This window comes from Pelodiscus sinensis, chromosome 2, assembly GCF_052426305.1.
Source record: "Pelodiscus sinensis isolate ZL-2025 chromosome 2, ASM5242630v1, whole genome shotgun sequence".
Lineage (NCBI taxonomy): Eukaryota > Metazoa > Chordata > Testudines > Trionychidae > Pelodiscus > Pelodiscus sinensis.
In genome coordinates, this window is record NC_143053.1 from 66,264,841 (window position 1) to 66,285,094 (window position 20,254).

At 42.7% G+C, this 20,254-nt stretch overlaps 1 protein-coding gene across 4 annotated transcripts in view; it reads left to right on the top strand.

Annotated features, from left to right (window-relative positions):
- Window positions 1-20,254, top strand: part of LOC102446292 (kinesin-like protein KIF20A) — a 37,229-nt gene that overhangs the window by 11,809 nt on the left and 5,166 nt on the right. For all 4 annotated transcript variants that reach the window (XM_075920670.2, XM_075920672.2, XM_075920669.2 and 1 more), the window contains exons 10-17: window positions 2,963-3,034; window positions 6,159-6,305; window positions 7,459-7,624; window positions 8,412-8,588; window positions 11,042-11,181; window positions 13,253-13,418; window positions 15,742-15,841; window positions 15,919-15,986. In XM_075920670.2, coding sequence (XP_075776785.2) covers window positions 2,963-3,034; window positions 6,159-6,305; window positions 7,459-7,624; window positions 8,412-8,588; window positions 11,042-11,181; window positions 13,253-13,418; window positions 15,742-15,841; window positions 15,919-15,986 — 1,036 coding nt within the window. The remainder of the gene's footprint in view (window positions 1-2,962; window positions 3,035-6,158; window positions 6,306-7,458; window positions 7,625-8,411; window positions 8,589-11,041; window positions 11,182-13,252; window positions 13,419-15,741; window positions 15,842-15,918; window positions 15,987-20,254) is intronic.

The window sequence follows — 20,254 nt, forward strand, 5'->3', positions numbered from 1 at the left end:
TTTGCTTGCCTGTAACAATATATATGTCCATGTACTTTACCCTTTTTTGTTTGTTTTAAATTGAAAAAAATTATAATACTTTGAAAGCATCTTTGGAAAGAACTATCAGTTGATTGCTGAAGACGTTGCTTGATTGTATTCTTGCCATTGTAGCCGGTCCTTAAATTCCCTTGTTTGGGGAAGAGAGGTTTTGACAAAGCTGGTTTAACAGTAATTTGAGTAATTTTCTTCACCTCTTCAATCTGACCGGTATGGTGATCCCTTTTTGAGTCAAGGGCTGCTGACCGACAGAAAAATCAGTCAGGGGCTGCACACAAGTGAGAAACAAACTGAGAAACTCCTGACTGAGGAGGAGAAAAACCCTCCCCACATTCCCCTTGAACACCAGAGCCTGGGGGGAGGCAAGCTAATAGATTTTGTGCTCCAGCCCTGCAAGTGGGTTGGAGCACTAGCACAGACTCTCCAGTGCAGAGCCTCGGGGGCCCGTAGCCAGGCAAGTTGGGGGCTGCATCTGGCCCCTGGGCCTAAGGTTCCCCACCCCGATCTAAGGCCTCACTATGGTACAGAAATTGCACAGGTTTAATCACTTTATCTCAAAATGGATCAAATCCTGTATCCAGTAATCAGATCCATACAATTGAGATGACAAATCAGTGGATCTTTGTAGAGATAAATAAAATAGGATTGGAATGGCTATTTTCTCTTCAGCCTCAGAAGGTAGTACAGGGTTAGGGATATCAGTGGTTAACCAGTAAGCATCACATTTATAGTTAACTGACAGTGCAGCTAGGCTAGAGCCAACAGCCCTCTCCAACCAGAGCACCCCCTGCTTGCTAGGCTCAGCCAGAGCAGTCCCGCCGCCCCATAGCAGGCCTAGCCAGGTTACAACAGCCCTCCTCACCCTTGAGATCCTGTTTAAGTGGTTAATTGGTTAAATGTTATATTTAACCAGTTAACTGATTAAACAGGATTTTACTAGGCAACTGCTTGGTCTCCAGTTGGGGTTTCTCAAGATTTCCTTGTCTTCCCACTATCATTTAACCTGCAGTAGAGCCTTTCTTCTGATGCTAATATGTGTACCTTTTGCCAGACTAAGATATTGCAGTTCATCTTTCCATTTAGTCTCTATGGATACAGCTAGTTGGCTGTAGCTCAGTTCAGAAAAGACTGAGATGATATAGGGTTATGTTTAAGTAAGGGGGAAAAGTATGCCCATTTGTTACTCAGTTTTATAACACGGGAAGGTTCTTTTTACACTTTGCTGTGTGATGTCTGTTTATCTGTTGAGCAAGGATGCTTTTTTCAGTCTGTCTTCAATGGGAAAGCTCACAATCTCCTATTGTACAGTGGCAGCCTGAATCCACCCATAGAAGGCCATGCTTGATTATCCCTTAAGCTAGTGCAGAGCATAACTGTCCTCTTCAGCAGGGAAAGTACCTTAATATCTTACAGGTACTGTCCTTTTGCAATCCATGTCTATACCAGCTGTTTAAATAGCTCACTGCTGGCTTTTGCTGCAGCTCAGCCAGCTCTTGCCAGAACTGCACACCAAGGTGCACCCACTTACTTTCACTTCTGGTCTCCTTTCTTAGCAAAGCTTCATGCATGGAACAGTTACACTGATGCTCCATTTCTGATTCTAAGTCATGGCCTGTACACACTAAAATAATGCCTTCAGAAACTGTGACTCAACAGTTGGAGTGCCTTTATACCAAACTTTTTAGTAGAGATTAACTAGGGTGCTCAGACTATGCAGGAGGAATTAGAAGCAGAACATACTAATGCTGAAATTTTACTTCCATCTAGTCTAGCAGCCAGAGTATCAAATTTCAGAGCACTAATGACTGCTTCTTTCTGAGGGTATTGATCTAGGGCAGCGCTTCTCAAACTGCGGTCTGTGGACGACTAGCAGTCACCAGCTGCCTTCCAGGTGGTCTGTGGCTTGAGCTCAGCCTCCCTCCCTGGCAACAGGGAGCCTGCACTGGTGCTCCAGGCTCACCACTCCCCTGTGAGGTTGGAGTACCACCACTAGCTTCTTTCTGGAGGCAAGGGAGAAAGTCCTGAACCTCCTGGCCAGATTTTGCCCACAGGGAAGAAGCAGAGCCAGAAGCAGGTCTGCACGCTGCTGCTCCCTCTCCCCCAGCTGGGGGAACAGCAGTGCAAGGACACACTGCCTGGAGGCTTTCCCTACTGCTCCCATTTGCTCTGCCCCCGGCTTCCTGGAATCAGCCGCTGATCAGTTTCAGCAGCAGCTGACTTGGGGACGCCTGGGGGGTTCTTAAGTTGATTCTGTATGTAAGTCAGAACTGGCGGTCAGTTTCAGCAGTGTCTGAATCTGGACGCCAGTTCCGACTTACATACAGATTCAACTTAAGAACAAACCTACAGTCCCTATCTTGTACGTAACCCAGGGACTGCCTGTACGAGGAAAACCTTACAGCATATTGGGTAAACTGAACAATAGCTAATTTATGTATATGCTAAAAACCAGGGTGATTTAATAGACTAGCAGATTCCTCTTATCCCCTTCCAAATCAACTCAGTGTATTTCCAGGGAGTTGGAACTTCAGAGGCAGGGGAAGATCTAGTTCCTGTCTGAAGTTCTTGTATTCAGGGATCCCTACATTAATCTGTCATGGATCAGTAGATTTCTGTATGCCATTGAAGCCAAACTCTGACTCATGAAAACCATTTTCCTCCTCTGAAGCAGCTAACTCCCATACTTTAAGTACCTCTGTTTAGCTCTTTACCTTGTTTTTTATTGGCATTTATCGTATAATATACGGACTTTTATTGGCTGTACAAATATGCACCTTAACATGTATTTTGTCTGATGCTTAATTTTCTCTTATACATGTTAATACCACTCAACTAGTTAAAAACAAAATACTTGTTCAACTCAAATGTTGTTCTAGTTGGAAGTGTGATTGTTGATGACCACTTGTCTGTTTTTCCCTGCTAGTCACAGCATATTTTCTATCAGACTACTAAAACTAAGTGTTGAAGAGGAACCTCATATTCTTGGGGTTTCAGAGTAAGTGCCTTTTATGTCTCAATTTTACAATAAAATTAATTGAGAGAGCTAATAGTGAAACTGTCTTAAACTGCTGTTTTCTGGCACAACCAAACTCTGACCTTACTAAGTTAAGATAAGAGGAAGCTGCATTCCAATTTTGGTGGTCCTAGCTCTTAATGATTCTTAAGAATCATTAAAAAAGGGATAGAGAATAAGAAGGAGAATATCTTGTTGCCACTATATAAAACCATGGTACTCCCACATCTTGAATACTGCATACAGGTGTGATTACCTCATCTCAGAAAAGATACATTGGCATTGGAAAAGGTTCAGAAAGGGGCAACAGAATGATTGGGGTTTTGAATGGGTCCCATATGAAGAGAGATTTAAAAAGACTTGGGCTTTTATCTTAGAAAAGAGACGACTAGCCCTTCACTTGCCTAAGGTTCTGAGGTGTGGGGGGGGGGAGGGATTGGAGTCAGGTGCGGGATTGGGGACAGAGTTTAGATGTGGGCAGGGGAATGAAGGGTGTAGTGCTTACCTGGTGCAGCTCCTGTTAAGTGACTTGCATCTTCCACTGGCTGCAGGAGTGCTCAGAGCAGGGGTGGTGTGCAAAGACACATTACTTTTGCCCCTCCCAAGGGACTCAGAGACATGCTGGCAGCCACTTCTGGATTTGGAAGTGGAGTGGGCAGTCAGGAAGCCACTTTAGCCCTGCTATGGTGCCAGTGGTGGGAGTAGGGCCCCATACCCTTTTTAAATGGCCTTGGAGAGGCAGACAGAGCTGGGGGGAAGGTATGTAGGGGTGGCAGTGGCAGGTGGGGCCAGTGCGGGAGACCTAGCCCTGAACTTCATTGGAGCCAGACCCCTGTGCTCTTATGCTTGTGGAGCACAACCCCCATGGGCCCATACAGCTCTCCACTCCTGGTTCTGTATTTGCCTGCATACTTTGATTAGTGTACAACTGCATCATACCCTGAGCAGCCATCCCTCTTGTATATTGAATGACGTACTTGTGAACATAGTATGATCATGTAATTAGTCATATACATGTAAATGTCTAAAATTTGCATAGGCATAGATTGCATGGGCAATCTACTTAAAAGTTTTGACATGCCCAAATGTACTTGACTTTGTAACCTAAAATAATGTCCTTGTAATGCAGTTTTTAATGTAGTTAGTTATCTTGGGACAAATATTTCTCTAAGCATTCTGGTGGGCCATGTGAGGGCAGATCATTAGCCTAATTCAAATTTTGGTAGCATATAATGCTGCCTTTGTCCAGTGTTGACACATGGCTATATAGGTCAGTCTGTGGGGAACTCCTGTCCTTTGCACACCTGTTGGAAGCTGCAGAAACAAACTACTCTGCATCCAAAAAGTATCTGCATTTTATTACTAATACTCTGCACTAGTATTTCCAGGCAGCTGTTATCCTTAAAGGCATTCTGCCCTGAAAAATTAAATTCTGTACACTATTTTAAAATTCTGGAAGTTTTATTTGTCAGTAAATAAATGCAGAGTCTCCATCATGGCAATCAGGAGCACTGGCCACTGGCTGGAAGGTAAGAGATGACCCTGAAACCCTCCCATTTACCCCCCACCCCCAGTACACTCAGAGGTAAGGCTGCATCCATTTGTGATGTAGCATAAAGTCTGGGCCTGCCCCAGAAACACCCTTGGGTCCTGCACTTTGTGCTGGGTATCAGGCAGGCAGGATCCAAGTGGAAAGGGGCTTAGTGTGGAGAGATCCAGGTATGGGGTGAGAGCATTCTATATGAGGAAAATCTGGTTGCAAACCGCTCAGTGGGGAGATCTAGATGCACAGAGGCTTGTTGGGGGCTGGGGTTTCAGGGTGCAGGGGCATTGTGACCATCTGTAGGGGCTTCCAAGTGAAGATGGTGGGGGCTCAATAGAGGGGTCTGTGTTTGGGCTCTGATGGAGTAGGAGTCTGGGTGTAGCTAGTTAAGGGGTGGGGTCTGGATGTGGGGGCTCAGAGTGTTGCAATGGGGAGGAATTCCTCAGGTTGGGGGTTTGGGTTCAGGAAGCTCTGGGGGATGGTTTGTGTGCAGGAAAGAGGAGTCTAGAAGCAGGGGTTGTGGTTTGGTGGGGTGAAGTTTGGGTATAGAGGGCTAGGTGAGTTTTGGATGTGCTTGGGTAACACTTGGCAGGGGTGTTTAGGTATTGGAGGTCCAGATTTACAGGTGTGGATGGGGGAGTAGTTTTCTGTACAGTGACCCTCTTCTTCCTACAGCTGGTAGCTTTTTGGGGGTGGGTCTGACACAGCCCTACCTATTCCTTGCAGGGAAAGAGGAAGTCCTATCCCAGCTGATCCAAGTACAGGGTAGAGGTCACTGGTCCGGTATCCTGAGCCCTACAGTGATTTACCCCTCCATCAGCTGCTCCTCATGCTTGAAATGATGCACCTGCACTTTTAGGGAGTGGTGCATGACTGCTCTTACAGCTTCCCTTTGTTTCCCTGTCAAAGTCATTTTTCTGTGGGAAAGCAAAGAAATCTGTGGGGGATATGAATTGTGTGCATGCACAGCAGTGCAGAATTTCCCCAGGAATAAGTTCATGCAGTACTGAAATTGACTACGATAATGATCCAAGTACTTCTAACAGGTTTTTCTCTTCTAAGAGAAAGTGCATTGGTAGCACTCATTTGAGGTCAAGTTGTTGTTAGAATAGTCCTACATTGAGATTTGGGTTCCTATGAATACTGGTACTAAAAAATTGGATAAATGTACTGAATGCACCTGTTTCCATTGTTAAAAAAAAAAAAAAAAAAAAAGAGCTATGATGTTGACTTGACTAACTCTGTGGAATATGGAAATAGTAATTACAGTATTTAAGCTATTGCAGTGTATTTAACTGTAGCTATATTATCTGATGATTAACTGATGACCTACTCTGGTCTTTGTACAAAGCCTTCCCTTCAATAAAAAACTGTTTCTTGCATTTTGTTTGCCAAAAGCCACTGAACGATCAAACATTAAAAATAAGGTATTCTGTACTGTGACTCTTGAATGTATATCCAGAAATGTTAAGATTTAGTGGTTTTTATCACACCGACTTATCCAAAAATAAACAGTGTTAAAATTATACAATATTTACATTACTGATTAATTCTTTCATTTAGAATGTCTCTTTGTGACTTGGCTGGGTCTGAACGGTGCAATAAAACACAAGCCTTTGGAGACAGACTAAAAGAAGCAGGGAATATTAATAATTCTCTTTTTATTCTTGGGAAATGCATGGCAGCACTGAAGCTGAATCAGAATCCTAAGTAAGTGAGAAGACTTAAAATAGTAACTTGCATTTTAGTTCAGCTAAAAGACTAACCGTGCAGTGCACAGCACTGAAGTGATTCTGTAAACTTGCACAGTGGTTCACTTAACAAATATCTTTTATGTGGGAATGTGGTAGAAAAGACATTAAACTGCAAAACCTGTGAATTTCAGACTGCAAACAACCAATTATTTTTAAGTGTAGATTTTTCTCAGTCTGTGTAAGTAGAGTCACTCAACAAATTAGAAACAAGACTGTACTTGACATAAGATTCAAGTATCTCCTTTTTATGAATGGTATGAACTTCGCCAAAGGCAGATTTCTTGTCCATATCCCCCCCCTTTTTTTTTCTTGACTTTTAAAAAATATCTGCCATAAACATTTCCTTGGACACTATTTGGGATAGAGATGTCAACAGTAGTCAACTAGACGATTAACCAATAGTTCTAGGTTTATTGGTTAATCTTGTCAACCACTCGCATGCCCCCCTTGCTGCCTCTGTGTCAGAGGCAGCAAGGGTGGTGATGGGGAAGCAGGAGCTGGTGCTGGGGGAGCTAGCTTAAAAGCCAGATCTGCATGCGCCCCACCCCCCAGCACCAGCTCGCAGTGCCACCTGTCCCTCCCCCACTGCTGCCTCTGCTGTAAAGCAGCCCATGTCTACGAGGGGGTCCAAGCTCCTCACGGACAGGGGCTGCTGCCATCCCGCACTGCTGCCCCTGTATCAGAGGCAGCAGCACGGGGTGGCAGGCAGCAGGTCTGAGTGGGGAGCCGGCTTTTAAACTGTCTCCCCTTGCAGACCAGCTCCTGCCTAGCACCCTGCACTGCTGCCTCTGAAGCAGCAGCGTGAGGTGGCAGGAGGCTCCCCAGGAGTGGAGCCTGAGTGCACTGGCTGCCGCCCCTCGCCCTGGGACTGTAGAATAGTCAAGTAACTGATAAGAATTCATGCAGTTACTCAACTATTCTGTCACCCAGTATCTAACATCCCTAATTTGGGAACATGTTCAGGGACGTTGCATTCAAACTTGGGTGTTTTTATGGAAAAGTACATGTTTCCTCAGCATAACTTTAGAAAATGTATTGGTCAGCTATGCATCTGCTATTATGACTTGCTCAGATTTCTTCATGGAAATTGTACAATTTCTTTTTTTAAGAGTGAAACCAAGCTATATTCCATTCCGAGAGAGTAAACTCACCCGCCTCTTTCAACCATTCTTCTGTGGTAAAGGCAAAGCTTGTATGATTGTCAATGTTAATCAGTGCGCTTCCACTCACAATGAGACATTACATGTAATGAAATTTTCTGCTATAGCCAAACAGGTAAGTAGAAGTCTACTTCTCCTGAAGCACTATTACACTTAACTTGTGAATTGCCTAGGTTGACTGACACACACAAACTCCTGATCATATGGTTTGTGTATGTAAGACTTTATGATTTGAAGAACATCTGGCTTGTTTCTTTTGGGCTTATCTTATATTACCACACTATCCCCTACATATTATATTGGGTTTTTGTTTTTGTTTTTTTCAAAGTTTTTAATAGTCTTAACCTTCTTGAAATAATTTTTTTTCTAGTCAGATACATAGAATTATATTCCTTTGTTAGTGTGCAGTTACTTAGTGTGACCAGACAGAGAGCTAGCCATGTTATACCATCTGTAGATATGCAAATAGTTAAATTACATACTGCACATGTGCTCAATTTATGAATATTTAAATACATGAATTGCACAAGCTGATAATTTGTCCCCAAACTTTTTATCAGCAGATTTAAGAGGTGCAGTAAGAAGAGGCATTCTCTAGTTTCTTATAACCAATATCCTAAACAAGATCTCTAGTTTTGGAAATTGTTCTGATATCTGCTTAGATACCGAATAATAGCAACCTTAAAAAAAGTTGGAAAAAACCTGAAAAAAAAAAAAAAAAAAAAAAAAGGATCTTGTTTTAGTAAATAAAAACTGAGGGACAATAGGATTAAACTTCTGTCCTGAACGTACATGTATTATAACAGATTCTTTAGATGGTTTGATGTAGCTCCTTATATTTATGTCAGAAAGAAACACCATTTTCCCCTCACAGTACATGTTATTTTATGACTAATTTTCAGGTTACTCAGACAATCCACTCCCAAACCTTTGAATATTTTGCCCCAAGATTACTTGGGAAGGATGGCAAGCCTATAGTACATTTTGATGCCAACATATTTTCTGAAGAACTTCCTGATGAAGATATCGATACCTTCTCCTCTGAAGAGGAAGTGGACATCACCATCATGACCCACGAGGTAGTTAAAATCTATTTAGTCATGCATACTGTGTAGTCTTGACTTTGGCTACATTCAATTTCAGTCAATATAATCAAACCATAGGAGAAGTAACATTGTCTAACATGAAAGGTTGACTTCCTGCTCAGTCTAATTTTAAAATGGTTTGGGATGGTAGGATGACCCACCTTAATTTTAAAAGGCTAAGTAGAATAGAAATGAGACTAGGGATATTAGCGAGTAGTTGACTACCAGATAAGCATAAGCTTATTGTGTAGTTGAGTGGAGTATCAACTGCTTCCTTCCCGCCCCCCTCTCCCAGGAGTCGGTGCTGGGAGGAACTAGCTTAAAAGCCAGTTCTCCCCCTCCCCCCAGCACCATCTCTATACAAGAAGAAAAGTAAGGAAGCAGAAGTTTTATTTTGTTAAAACACAGCACTAATTATTTTGAAATAGCTATTTTCTTCCTTGGGAACTTTATAAACATGTCTTTAAAACCTCTTCAGATCATTTTAACAAAGCTATCTTGGGTTACATCTCCCAGCATCAGTTCCTACAGTAGGGTGGATCAATCCATGGGCAGTGAATTTAGTGGGTCTAGTGAAGACCACCAGTGCAACCACAGATCACTCTGAAGTTGATCTCTGTACTCTGTCACCAACAAGAAGAGTAAGATAAGTTGATGGGAAGGTTTTTCTCGTCAGCCCCCCGCCATGTAGATCCTACGCTTATTTTGACCTAAGGTACTTCTACCCATTTATGATGTTAATGTAGCTGGAATTGCTTACTTTAAGTCAACATTCTGTGGTCGTATAGGCATGAAGACATGAAGGAAATGAGGTTAATGTTTTTAACAAATACGCAGATCTGTATTCATAACTTCATCTACAAAAATGATACAGGTATATGAATGGGATAATCCTATTCAGTAAGGCATAACCTTTCAAATGATTTCTTACATGAACCATTTTGAATAAAACCTATTTCAGTTGTAACATTAATATAATAAGCATATTTGTTTAAAGTATATGGAATGCCATGTCACAACAATATACCTGGGCTTCTCTAAGCTATTTTACTTGGCATTCCCTGCCCTTGCTCCACCCTTTTTTCCCCTAAGCCCTGTCCCTTTCCACCTAGTGGGAGCTAGGGGATGGGGGTGGGGGTGGGTGGGCCTGGCATGGAGAGGCAGTAGCACGGGGGTGTGGGGCAGACAGGAGGCAGTGCACATGAGGAATCCGCTTGAAAGCCAGCTCCCTGCACACACTGGCTCCTGAGGAGCTGACTGCAGCCTTGCATGTAACCGTGTAACCGCTGAGAACTTCACCAGTTACACTTTACTTAACCATATTTTAGCATCCCTAATATATAGTTTTATAGTAAATGAGCCAGTGAATTCCCACTACTGTGGGCCTTTCAGTTGGGCTGTGTCTAGACTGGCAAGTGTTTCCGCAAAAGCAGCTGCTTTTGCGGAAATACTTGCCAGCTGTCTACACTGGCCACTTGAATTTGCACAAGAATACTGATGATTCAATGTAAGATTGTCAGTGTTCTTGCGCAAATACTATGCTGCTCCCGCTCGGGGGGAAAAGCCTTCTTGCGCAAAAGCATTTGCGCAAGAGGACCAGTGTAGACAGCTAAAAACTGTTTTGCGCAAAAAAGCCCTGATGGCGAAAATGGCGATCGGAGCTTTTTTGCGCAAAACCGCGTTTAGATTAGCACGGACACTTTTCCTCAAAAAGTGCTTTTGCCTAAATCGTCCGTGCCAATCTAGACGCTCTTTTCTGCAAATGCTTTTAAGGGAAAATCTTTTCCGTTAAAAGCATTTGTGGAAAATCATGCCAGTTTAGACGTAGCCGTAACGTCGATTGCTTATTTGGCTTCTGAAGAAGCACTGATGTCTGAGTATCACTGGACCAGATAATCATAAGGGTCCTTCTGGTCTTAATATGAATGAATCAGTAAACCTAGCATCTTTTGGCAATTAAATACCAAGGTGAAAGCAGAAACTATAAAGTAACTTCCGCAGTAAATATTTTCAGATTTGAGTTTCCCTTAAACCTTTTCTTTAGAATGCTAGAAACTGCTAAAAATGCAAATGTAGAAGAAATGCAGCCTCTTTCTACTGGCTCTGTAGCCAATTTTCAGATAATTTACAAACAGCCTAATCTTTAATAACTTGGTAGCAAAGTTTTTTAATAATTTAGCAACATAAAGCAGCCTTTAATCTCCAAGTGAAGAATTGTCATTAAGCTACAACATGGTTAACAACTCAACCACTGGTTTGAAAGAACATTCTGTTAAGAAAACATTATGCTTGTACAGGTTGAACCTCTGAGATGTGATTTGATAGTGGATAGGTAGTTGTGGCTTTTATGAACACCATTACCTGGTATATAACACTTTTTTTAAATTTAAATTGTATGCTACTACTGCTTTTAGCTTGCTTTCTGAAGTGAAGTATTTTAAATCCAGGAGCTCTTGAAAATTACTGAGAACCTGAAGGAGAAGCTAGTAACAGAAAGGCAGAGTAAACTCCTTCTTGAAGTGCAGATACGTAAAGAGATGGCAGAAGCAATGTTTCAACAACTGTTGGAAACAGAGGAAACCTGGAGGTAAGTGGTGAGACCACCAAACCTATTTAACATGATGGAATAGAATAGAGACCTCTCTAAATGGTGAATGCATGAGAGAAGCCAATAATGGCTTGCCAACTTTAAAGTTCTGTTTCAAAGAGCAAAAGACTGGAAAAATCTCAGTGATTGGATTGTTGATGCAGGCTTTAAAAAAAAAAAAAGTAGTAATGCCCTTTGTATTGTACTTACTTTATAGTTAACCTGAAATTACTGGAGGATATTGCATTCTGACTTTCCCCATATATGAGACTCTACCAGACCAAAAAAAATTGTCTAATCACATACTCAGTACTTCTGAGGATGCTTTCCTAGATTGCTGTTGAATATAAACTGCTGCCCAATTGGTAGAACACCTTTGTAAGCACACCTCACTTTTTATCTTCTGTGTGGTTTTTGCCACTCCATGAATCATTGCTGTCATCTTGGTGGCTAAAATGCTGTGATTTTGCTCAGAATGAGCTCTATATTCTGTGTCATAGTCATAACTCCAGGGATTGGTTCAGTATCTGCAAAGTTGATAGGTATGTCATGTGCAATAGCATAGGGGTCTCAAACTCCTGGCATTTGAGCAATCTCTGGCTGCATGGGATGGGACTTCCCTGTGCTACCATTTCTGGCACACAGCTGCTTCCTTTCCCCACTAGGCGGAGCCAGCCACATCCAGCCAGCAGCTTGCCTGAATCCAGTCCGCGAGGCTCAGGGATGTCCCCCCCCCCCACACACACACACATCTGCAGATTGGGAGGGGACCTCCAAATTTTGCCAGCCAGATCAAGACAAGCCAGAGCCCAGATCTGGCCTGCAGGCCATAACTTCCTCACTGTAAATAAAATAAAGTCTTAAATTGTAGTTGGGCTTGAGTTTAAAAGCTAATCAAATGCAAGGATCTTAATCTTAACAGTGTTTGAGCCTGAATATTAAAGGGAGGAGATCTGGCCCAGTATTTAGGGTGCTAGCTTGGGTTTGGGAGCCCCATGTTCTTTTTCCTTCTCCACTGGCTTTGTGTGTCTTTGGGCTTGCTGTGCTTCAGTTCTGCATCTATAAAATGAGGGATAATCACACCACCACAGAGGCTGGGCAGTGCTATTCTAAATCCACTGAAGACTGCAGTATTTGAGTGCCTCTCAGTAATGTGGGCCATATAAATGCATTAGAGCCTTTTTATCTTAATATGTGAATGTTGCCAGTTGTACTGTGATCAAAGCAGTGACATGGCATGTCTTTACCTTTCCTGGACTGGCAAATATCTGTTGCCAAACCATAGCAGTATAGAGAAGCAGACCAACCAAACTCAACTTTCAGCATTAAACATCCACATACACTTCCTGTTATGTATATACAGTTGTCTCACAGACTTACCTTATGCAAATAGCTCAAAGTCCTTGCTAACATATATATATATATATATATATAATATAAAGAAGCAAAAATCAAAACAATTTTTGGCTTTCTGATTTCTCCTATTTAGACTATTGTAAATTAATACAATAGATTAACTAGAACTAAATATTTTTCTGACCCTGAAAAATAGACTCTAAGACTATGAGCTAAAACAGCGAGTCTCAACTTTTTAAAAAATAAAGTACCCCCTTTTTAAAAACAATTATAAGTACCCCAAGTACCTACAGTTTTCAGACACAATTTTATTCTACCATTGCTACGCATTTGTTTAAACAACTTAATTGTAGCCGGGCAGGCAATGAAATTTTTGGGTATAAAAAGTACAAAAATAATAAAGCGCTGTAAAACTTAAAACACAAATTCAGTTTTCTCCAAATTTCAGTTGTTGATGTTCCTCCCAGATTTCTCTTGAGTACCCCTAAATGTACTTGTACCACTGGTTGAGAAACACTTGTCTAAAGGACTAAGTGAAATTACTGCAAACATAAAAAGTAGAACTTTCTTTTTCTGCTAGTCTCCCACTTAACCTTGTGATTTTTATTTACTTTAATCTTTGACCAACTCTTTCTAGGTTTTAATATTAATACTTTGAGTCTTGGAAAATTCTGTAAATTGTAACACTCAAGCTAACTTGATTTATCAATTTCAGTAAACGCCTGGAAGATATGAGAGAAAGTTATGAAGATGAATTGGAGAATAAATTTGAAATGTATAAGGAAGCTATAAAGAAACATGCATATATGTGTGCAATGGAACAAGTCGAAGACAACTATGTTCCAATAGAAGAGTTCATAGCTGAACAAGAGAAACTTGAGGTAGAGTTGATTTGACTTTTTTTTTTTTTTTTTTAATTGCAGTATAGTGTCCTTTTTAACTTGTCACTATGTAACATTACCTTTCCTTAAAGATGTCTTCCAGGAATATTCTCTCTGTAACATTGTAAACTAAGCCATCAAAATAACTTTTGAGGAAGTTCAGCTCATTCGTGTTGTGGTACATGGTCATATTGTGCCTGTAGGGTGACGCTGGCTCCATCTGATACTGTTAGCCTCTGTACTAACTCTGGCTGTGGGTATGTCTACTCTGCAATAAAACACTGGCGGATGACCCATGTTGGCTGACTTGGACTGTGGGGATATACAATTGCAGTGTAAACATTCTGGCTGGAGTTTGGGCTCTGGGACCCTCCAGCCTGAGCCTGAATGTCTACACTACAGTTTTCTAGCCCCACAACTCAAGCCCCTGACAGTTGACACAGGCCAGCTGCAGGTGTCTTATTGTGCTGTAGACCTATCCTATGTGCCGAACACCTAACACCTAAGTGGTGGGATTTGAGCAAAGCTGTGACCAAAGGAAAGACTTAGAATAGCAATTGGCAATCAAGACTAGTGACTGGGCTGCACCTGTGGCCCTCCTTCATCTCAGTAGGTCACGTGATTTCCAGTGGTGGGCAACCTGTGGCCCCCAATCCCTTTTTGTCCCCTTGCATCACATCCCTCTGTACTGGGGCCCCAGAGCACTGCACTTCCTACTCCTCCCCCACCCTTCCAGCACTTGCTGAACACCTCAAACCTGCTGATTGGCACTTTGTCCCCGTTTCTCTCCCTTCCTCCCAGGGCTTGATTCATGACTGTTCAAGTGCAGGTTCCAGTGTCCCAGTGAGCAAAGCGGACACACAGGGGGTGCATAGGCCGCAGGTGGAATCCATGGGCTACAGGTTGCATGCAATTGATCTGCAATATATTGCTACCTTCCTCCTTGGGTCAAAGGATTGGGGGTTATGAGAGTTACAGTGTAGAAGTCAGGAATTAAGATGGGATCCCATGACTGAAAGGAGATTTTTTTTTTTTTTTTTTTTAAGAGGTGGGAGCAAGACTTCACTTTTGGTCTTTAAAGGGGAGTTTGTGTAGAGGAAAAGCAGATGGAGTCATGAATGAAATGATAGCTCTCGTAGCAGCTCTTGATTCTGAATGTCCAGAGGGAAGCAGTTGATGGTTAGGAGGTTGGCAGTTCCATAGTAAGAAATCCAACTTTTTAATAAAACACAAAAGGAGACAGACTTTTGAGTTTTAGTAACAGTAACCTACACTAAATTGTATTCTTCAAGTAGATGCATCTAAGTGGAATACATGTCTGCATACATGTCCAGCATAAGGATGTTAAATTGCAATTATCTGGCTAAAGCGTGTGGTTGATACAATTGGTATTGACTACACGATTAGTCAATAAGGAGACCCTCCACAGAGTCACAGTGGGAACTGGCTGAAGCCGGAACCAAGCAGTCGCGGCCCCCACTGACTCTGGACTGCTGTGACTCTGCATTTTAAATATAGTAAGAGCCACCAGGCTTTTACTACATTTAAGATACAGAGGCGTAGCATCCTGAACTGGCATGAGCTCGGACTGCTCGGTCCTGGCTTGCACCGGGTCCAGCCACCCCTATTCACGGCGGCCGAGGCTGGCCGCAGGCAGGGACTGCTTTGGCAGCAGCTCCTGTTCAGTGGCAAGAGTAGCGATGGACAGAAGCTGCTGCTGGAACAGTCCCTATTTTTGGCAGCCAGAGTTGACTGCTGACAGAGGCTGCTAATGCCAGGGGGACCAGCTCCACTCTGGGACCCCTGCAGACAGGGCCTGCTTCTGGAGACTCTTAATATATTTAAAAGGCTGAAGCACAACAGGGGGACTGGGTCCGAGTCGGGAATCAGCTGTCCTGGCTCACGCCTGTTTTCCTCGTGCGAGCCCTTTAAATAGAAGCAGTTGAAAGGGCTCCCGTGTCCCCGGCACCCAGGCAATGTGTTAAAAAGTGGAGCCGGGAACTGCTATGTGGGTCATAGAAGAGCTAGGTGGTCCAGATCTGGCCCACTGACAGGCCCTTGCCCTGCCCCATGCCACAAAGATCTCTAGCTCCAGCACCCTGAACATGCATCTACTTCTAAGTGCAGTACACCTTTGCCTTGGCAAGACTGGCACAAATTTCTAGAGAAGATTCAGTGAGATCAGCTTTAAAAGTAAACTTTCAACTAGCATCTGTTTCTAAAACCCATGTTTAGTATAATCAACATTTACAATAGTCAACGTGATTGAAGACCAGTCAAAGGTGTATATTCTTTGTTAAAATCAGTGCATTTCTTCGTTCAGGACAGAGATAGGAAAATATTAGAGTTGCAACAAAAATTTGGAGAGCAGTCTGGATTGTTGGCTTTGGGAATCCCAAATTCAGAAGACGAAGTACAACCAGGTACACATCTAATATTCTTCCAGTATGCTCTTGTTGTAGAGCATGACTCAGTTTAATTCTGTCTTTGCTTCATACAGAACTTAAATATGAGGAGTCGCAGAGAACTACAGACGTATTGCAGAGACAGTGTGACGATAGAAATGAGGTAAAGTTGTCTATCTTATTCTAGGCTTGGATGAATGGTGGAATGTTTTGTTGTTTGAGGGTTCTAGTTGGTAAGGGCCAGATTTTTAATTGCTCAGCACCAGAAACCATTCAACTGAGAAGAAGCTTTCAAACGTGCTTACACCCAATATGCGGAGTTCTTTCCTTGGTGCCTAAAATGGGAATTAGGCTGTCTTGCATTCTGACTTGCCATTGGTTTGAGTGTCATCTTGTAGCAACTGTTGCATGGAATCACTATTAGTCGGGATGCAGTGGAAGCTTGGAATCAGAAAGGAATCTGTCCTAGAATCAGGATATCTCATAAACACTTATTATTCAACAATCCTTTGAGGCAGGAAATAATTATTGCTCCCTACGTTAGAGATGTGGGGAAGGGGAGGTGTAGATTAAGTGACATGCCCAAGGAAGCCTGGTAACAGTCCAGATCCTGAACTTCAGATTGCTGTGACAGTTCATCCGTCCCATGCTTTATGACATTGACTTATGGATACCAATATGCATAACTTGAAGATGCTTTGGACAAAATACCTCCTCTAACCTATCAATTTTAATGTCTCAATCTGCTGGATCTGTATCTTATTTTTGTGTATGTATCATTGTTTGTAAAGTTAAATATATGAAGTATGGAATGTTTTTAAATGTGCAAATGGAAGCAATCAAGGGTCTTTTCCACAGTGTCTTGAGTGATTACCTGTAAACAGCTTCTTCTGTCATTTGAGTCTAAGCAGCGTTTGGTCTTAGGAAGTCATGTGATCACTCCCAACTAGATGTCTGTCCAGGTAATTTTCCATGGAAGGATGGAATGTAAAGACAAAATTCTCACCTGCTTTGCTCTACCTGTTTTCACTTGCAACCACTTAAATCTTACTGTTTGCACTTAATAAAATCACTTTTATTTACTCTTAAGCCAGTGTAAATAATTGTTACCTGGGAGAGCAATCAGTGTGTACATCTTCCTTTCACTGTTAAAGGGGGCTTACCGGAATAATTTATTTGGAGTTCTGATCCCATTTGGGGAGTGGTATCCTTGGATGCTGGGCCCAAAACTGCATTTTCCTTGGACCTGACGAGTTTTAGTGTCTATATTGCCCCTCCGTGGTGGTGAGGGAGAGGGCAGTGACTTTGGCTCTGTATCTTGGCTGGGGGAAACCAGGAGATCTGACCTAGCAGAACAGGGTGGTGAGAAGCCCCAGTAAGCAAGGAGACAACTAAGTGGCTTTGTAAGCACACGGGGAAGCACCCCTAAGATGTCTTCTCTGGCTGCACCCCACAGTGCCTTAACAAAATATCTTCCCCCTCCCCCCCAAGTGATTTTTTTTTTAATCACGTTGAAGTAAAACCCAGTAGTTGGGACTTCAGCAAATTATGGAAAAACTATTTTCTGGATGCAATGCATATCTGGAAGTCAGGCATAAATGTCACATTGCTCTAATAGAATGCCTGGGTGAGCATTGGGCTTACTGGCATATGCCTCAGATATATTAAACGTGACCTCAAAACAGAGTTGCTTCAACCATGTGTACCAGTCGCTAATTAATTCACACTCCTTGCTGTTGGACTGTGATTCTCACTTTACACTCAGTTATATTTTAGAGATTTATTTTGAGTAATTCTGGTAATAGATTTTTCTACTTGGGTGGGGGGAAAAAAAGGCACTGTAGGGAAAGGAGAAACCTCTTCTTGGCCACCTCTAATAAACGTACTCATATATAGTAGAGAAAGCTAGAAATTTTCACTGTTATGATAAACTTCCTGTAACTTACTAGCCCTGATCTTGAATGATATAACCTATTTAAGGTTCCTGAATTAGTCCTTCATCTTCTCATCCCATCTCCAGAAGCCGTTTCTGGCCATGAAGCCAATTGAAGCTTTTTTTTAACCTGAAAGCTAAGCGTGCTTTGTAGTGTAAAAGCTTAATTGTGCAGAGTTCAGCATTCCAAGTGGGTAAAAGAGCAGCAAGCTCCCTTAGACTTCTTGGAGTGGTGAAAATCTAAAGGAATTGCTTATTCTTCTGGAAATTCCACTCTTCTGTTCTGCTTCACTTGTCTCATACATTCCTACTCAGTGGTAAGAACTTACCTTGCATAGTTCCCCTCTCCCATATTTGCCCACTAAATCTAGTTGAGCACAAGATGTTTTTTTTAAATCTAAGTATTTAACTTAGTCTTTTGGAGAACTAGCTTAATAGTATGTGAGGGAGGTATTTTGTTTTTTGTAGGAGAGGCACTAATTCTCAAACTATTTTGATTAGCAGGTTTGGTCTCTTTCAATTGTGCTCCTGCTCATAACTAGTCAGACATAAACACAATTAATAGAACAATGTTAAATGGAAGGGGAGAAGCGATAGGAGAGAAAGTAGATTCTTCTTTAATGATTGCCCATGTCCATTCCATGTATGTGTGTGCACACCACATGCACTGATTGTTGGAGTTTTCCCTTAGGGTACCCAGCAGGCCAGCAAGGGAGCCCCCTGGAGTAGTGCTGCTATATCCACGCATATATACCCCTGCTGGCCCTCCACTCCCTCACTTCCTTTTTGCTGCTCATGACTGTCATTGGTGCAAGCAAAATTGCTAGCAATCGAGATATCAATGGTATCCATAGTTAGTGCCTCATTAGAGTTCATTTGTTTCCAAGTTTCAAATTCCTTGTTCCAGTTGTTTCAAGTTTTTTGGCTGCTTGGAGTTCCTGTTGGGTCGGGGTTCACCCATTGTGTCTCCTTCCCTCCCTTTGATACAGGGCATGTATCAAATGTGAATACAGGCAGTCCCCGGGTTACGTACAAGATATTCCATCGTGTTCCGACCCTGCTCCCCTCCCACAACTTCCTCCTCCTTCAAGCATCTCTTCAAGGCCCCTCTCATAAGCATCTCTAATGGCTAGAGGTACAACAGCTCCTCAATCTTGGAGCTGTATAAGAGATCCTGATGGACTACAGAGGCAGGGGGTTCTACTCTCACTATTTCTTGTTCCTAAAGCCGGGTTTCATCCTACATTAGACCTCAGGGGCCTGAATGACTTCATAGTAAAGTCAAAGTTCAAGATGATGTTGGCTGATGGTGATCATCCATTACCTAGCCTTGGGAAACTGGTACACTGCCCTTGATCTCAAAGATGCTTATTTTCACATCTCAATTGTGGACCCTCTCAGTCGTTTCCTCTTGTTCACTGTGGGCTAAGATTATTATCTGTTTATGGAACTTCCCTTTGGCCTCTCTCTGCCCCCCACCCCCCTCTGTGTGTTCACCAAATGCATGGCAGTTCTGGCCGTGTTCCTGCACAAAAGACGGGTTCAGGTGTACCTGTATTTAGACGACTGGCTCATAGGGGCTTCCTCCCCTTCTCAGGTCCTAGATGACATATCCATAATCAGGGAACCTTCCTCAGGCTAGATCTCATCCTGAACAAGGCCAACTCCACTCTGATTTCCACCCAAAGAATAGTTAGTGGGGCCTTCTTTGACACTATCATGGCCACAGCCTCCCTGCCCGCATCCTACTTCCTATAATAAAGGAGCACGTTCAAAGGGTCTTGCTCGGGGAGTCATAAACCTTCAGTTGAGGCCACTTAGCTAACAAAACAGAAGTGCTTCATGCTGTGGTTAGAAGGGAAGAACTCCTTCCCCTCTCCTCCCCCCCCCCCACCCCCCCCGGCAGAAGTCCCTGTCACTGCCATTTTGGTCTACCTTCTGGACCTTAGAATCCAGAGCCTTGCCTTTTCTTTGGTCAGTGTGCACCTAACTGCTATTTTGGTTTTCCATTCAAGCTCCGGGATAAGACTGTCTTTGAGGACCCTATGGTGTGTCGCTTCCTTAACAGTTTGGATATGGTATGCCCCTGGGTCCTAACTAGGTGCTCTCTACGTTGATGGCTCTCTTCTCCCCCCCCTTCCCCCCCCCCGAGCCATTAGTGATGTTTTCTCTATTGCACCTTTCCTGGAAGGTGTCATTTTTTGTGGCCATTACCTCCACTAGGCTGTTACCTCCTTAACTGTGGACCCTCCCCCCCCACCATCTTTTCCAAGGATAAAGTCAGTCTTTGCCCCCACCCCACATTTTTAATCAAAGGTGGTCTCTCATTTCCATGTCAACAGAGACTTTTTTTTTTTTTTACCTGAAACCTCACGAGTTGGGAAGAGAGCAGGCTCTAATCACCATAGATGTTAGACATGCTTTGGCCTTTTTATTTGGACAGAACAAAACTCTTTCAGAAAACCCCAGTTATTTGTTTCAATAGTTGATAGCATGAG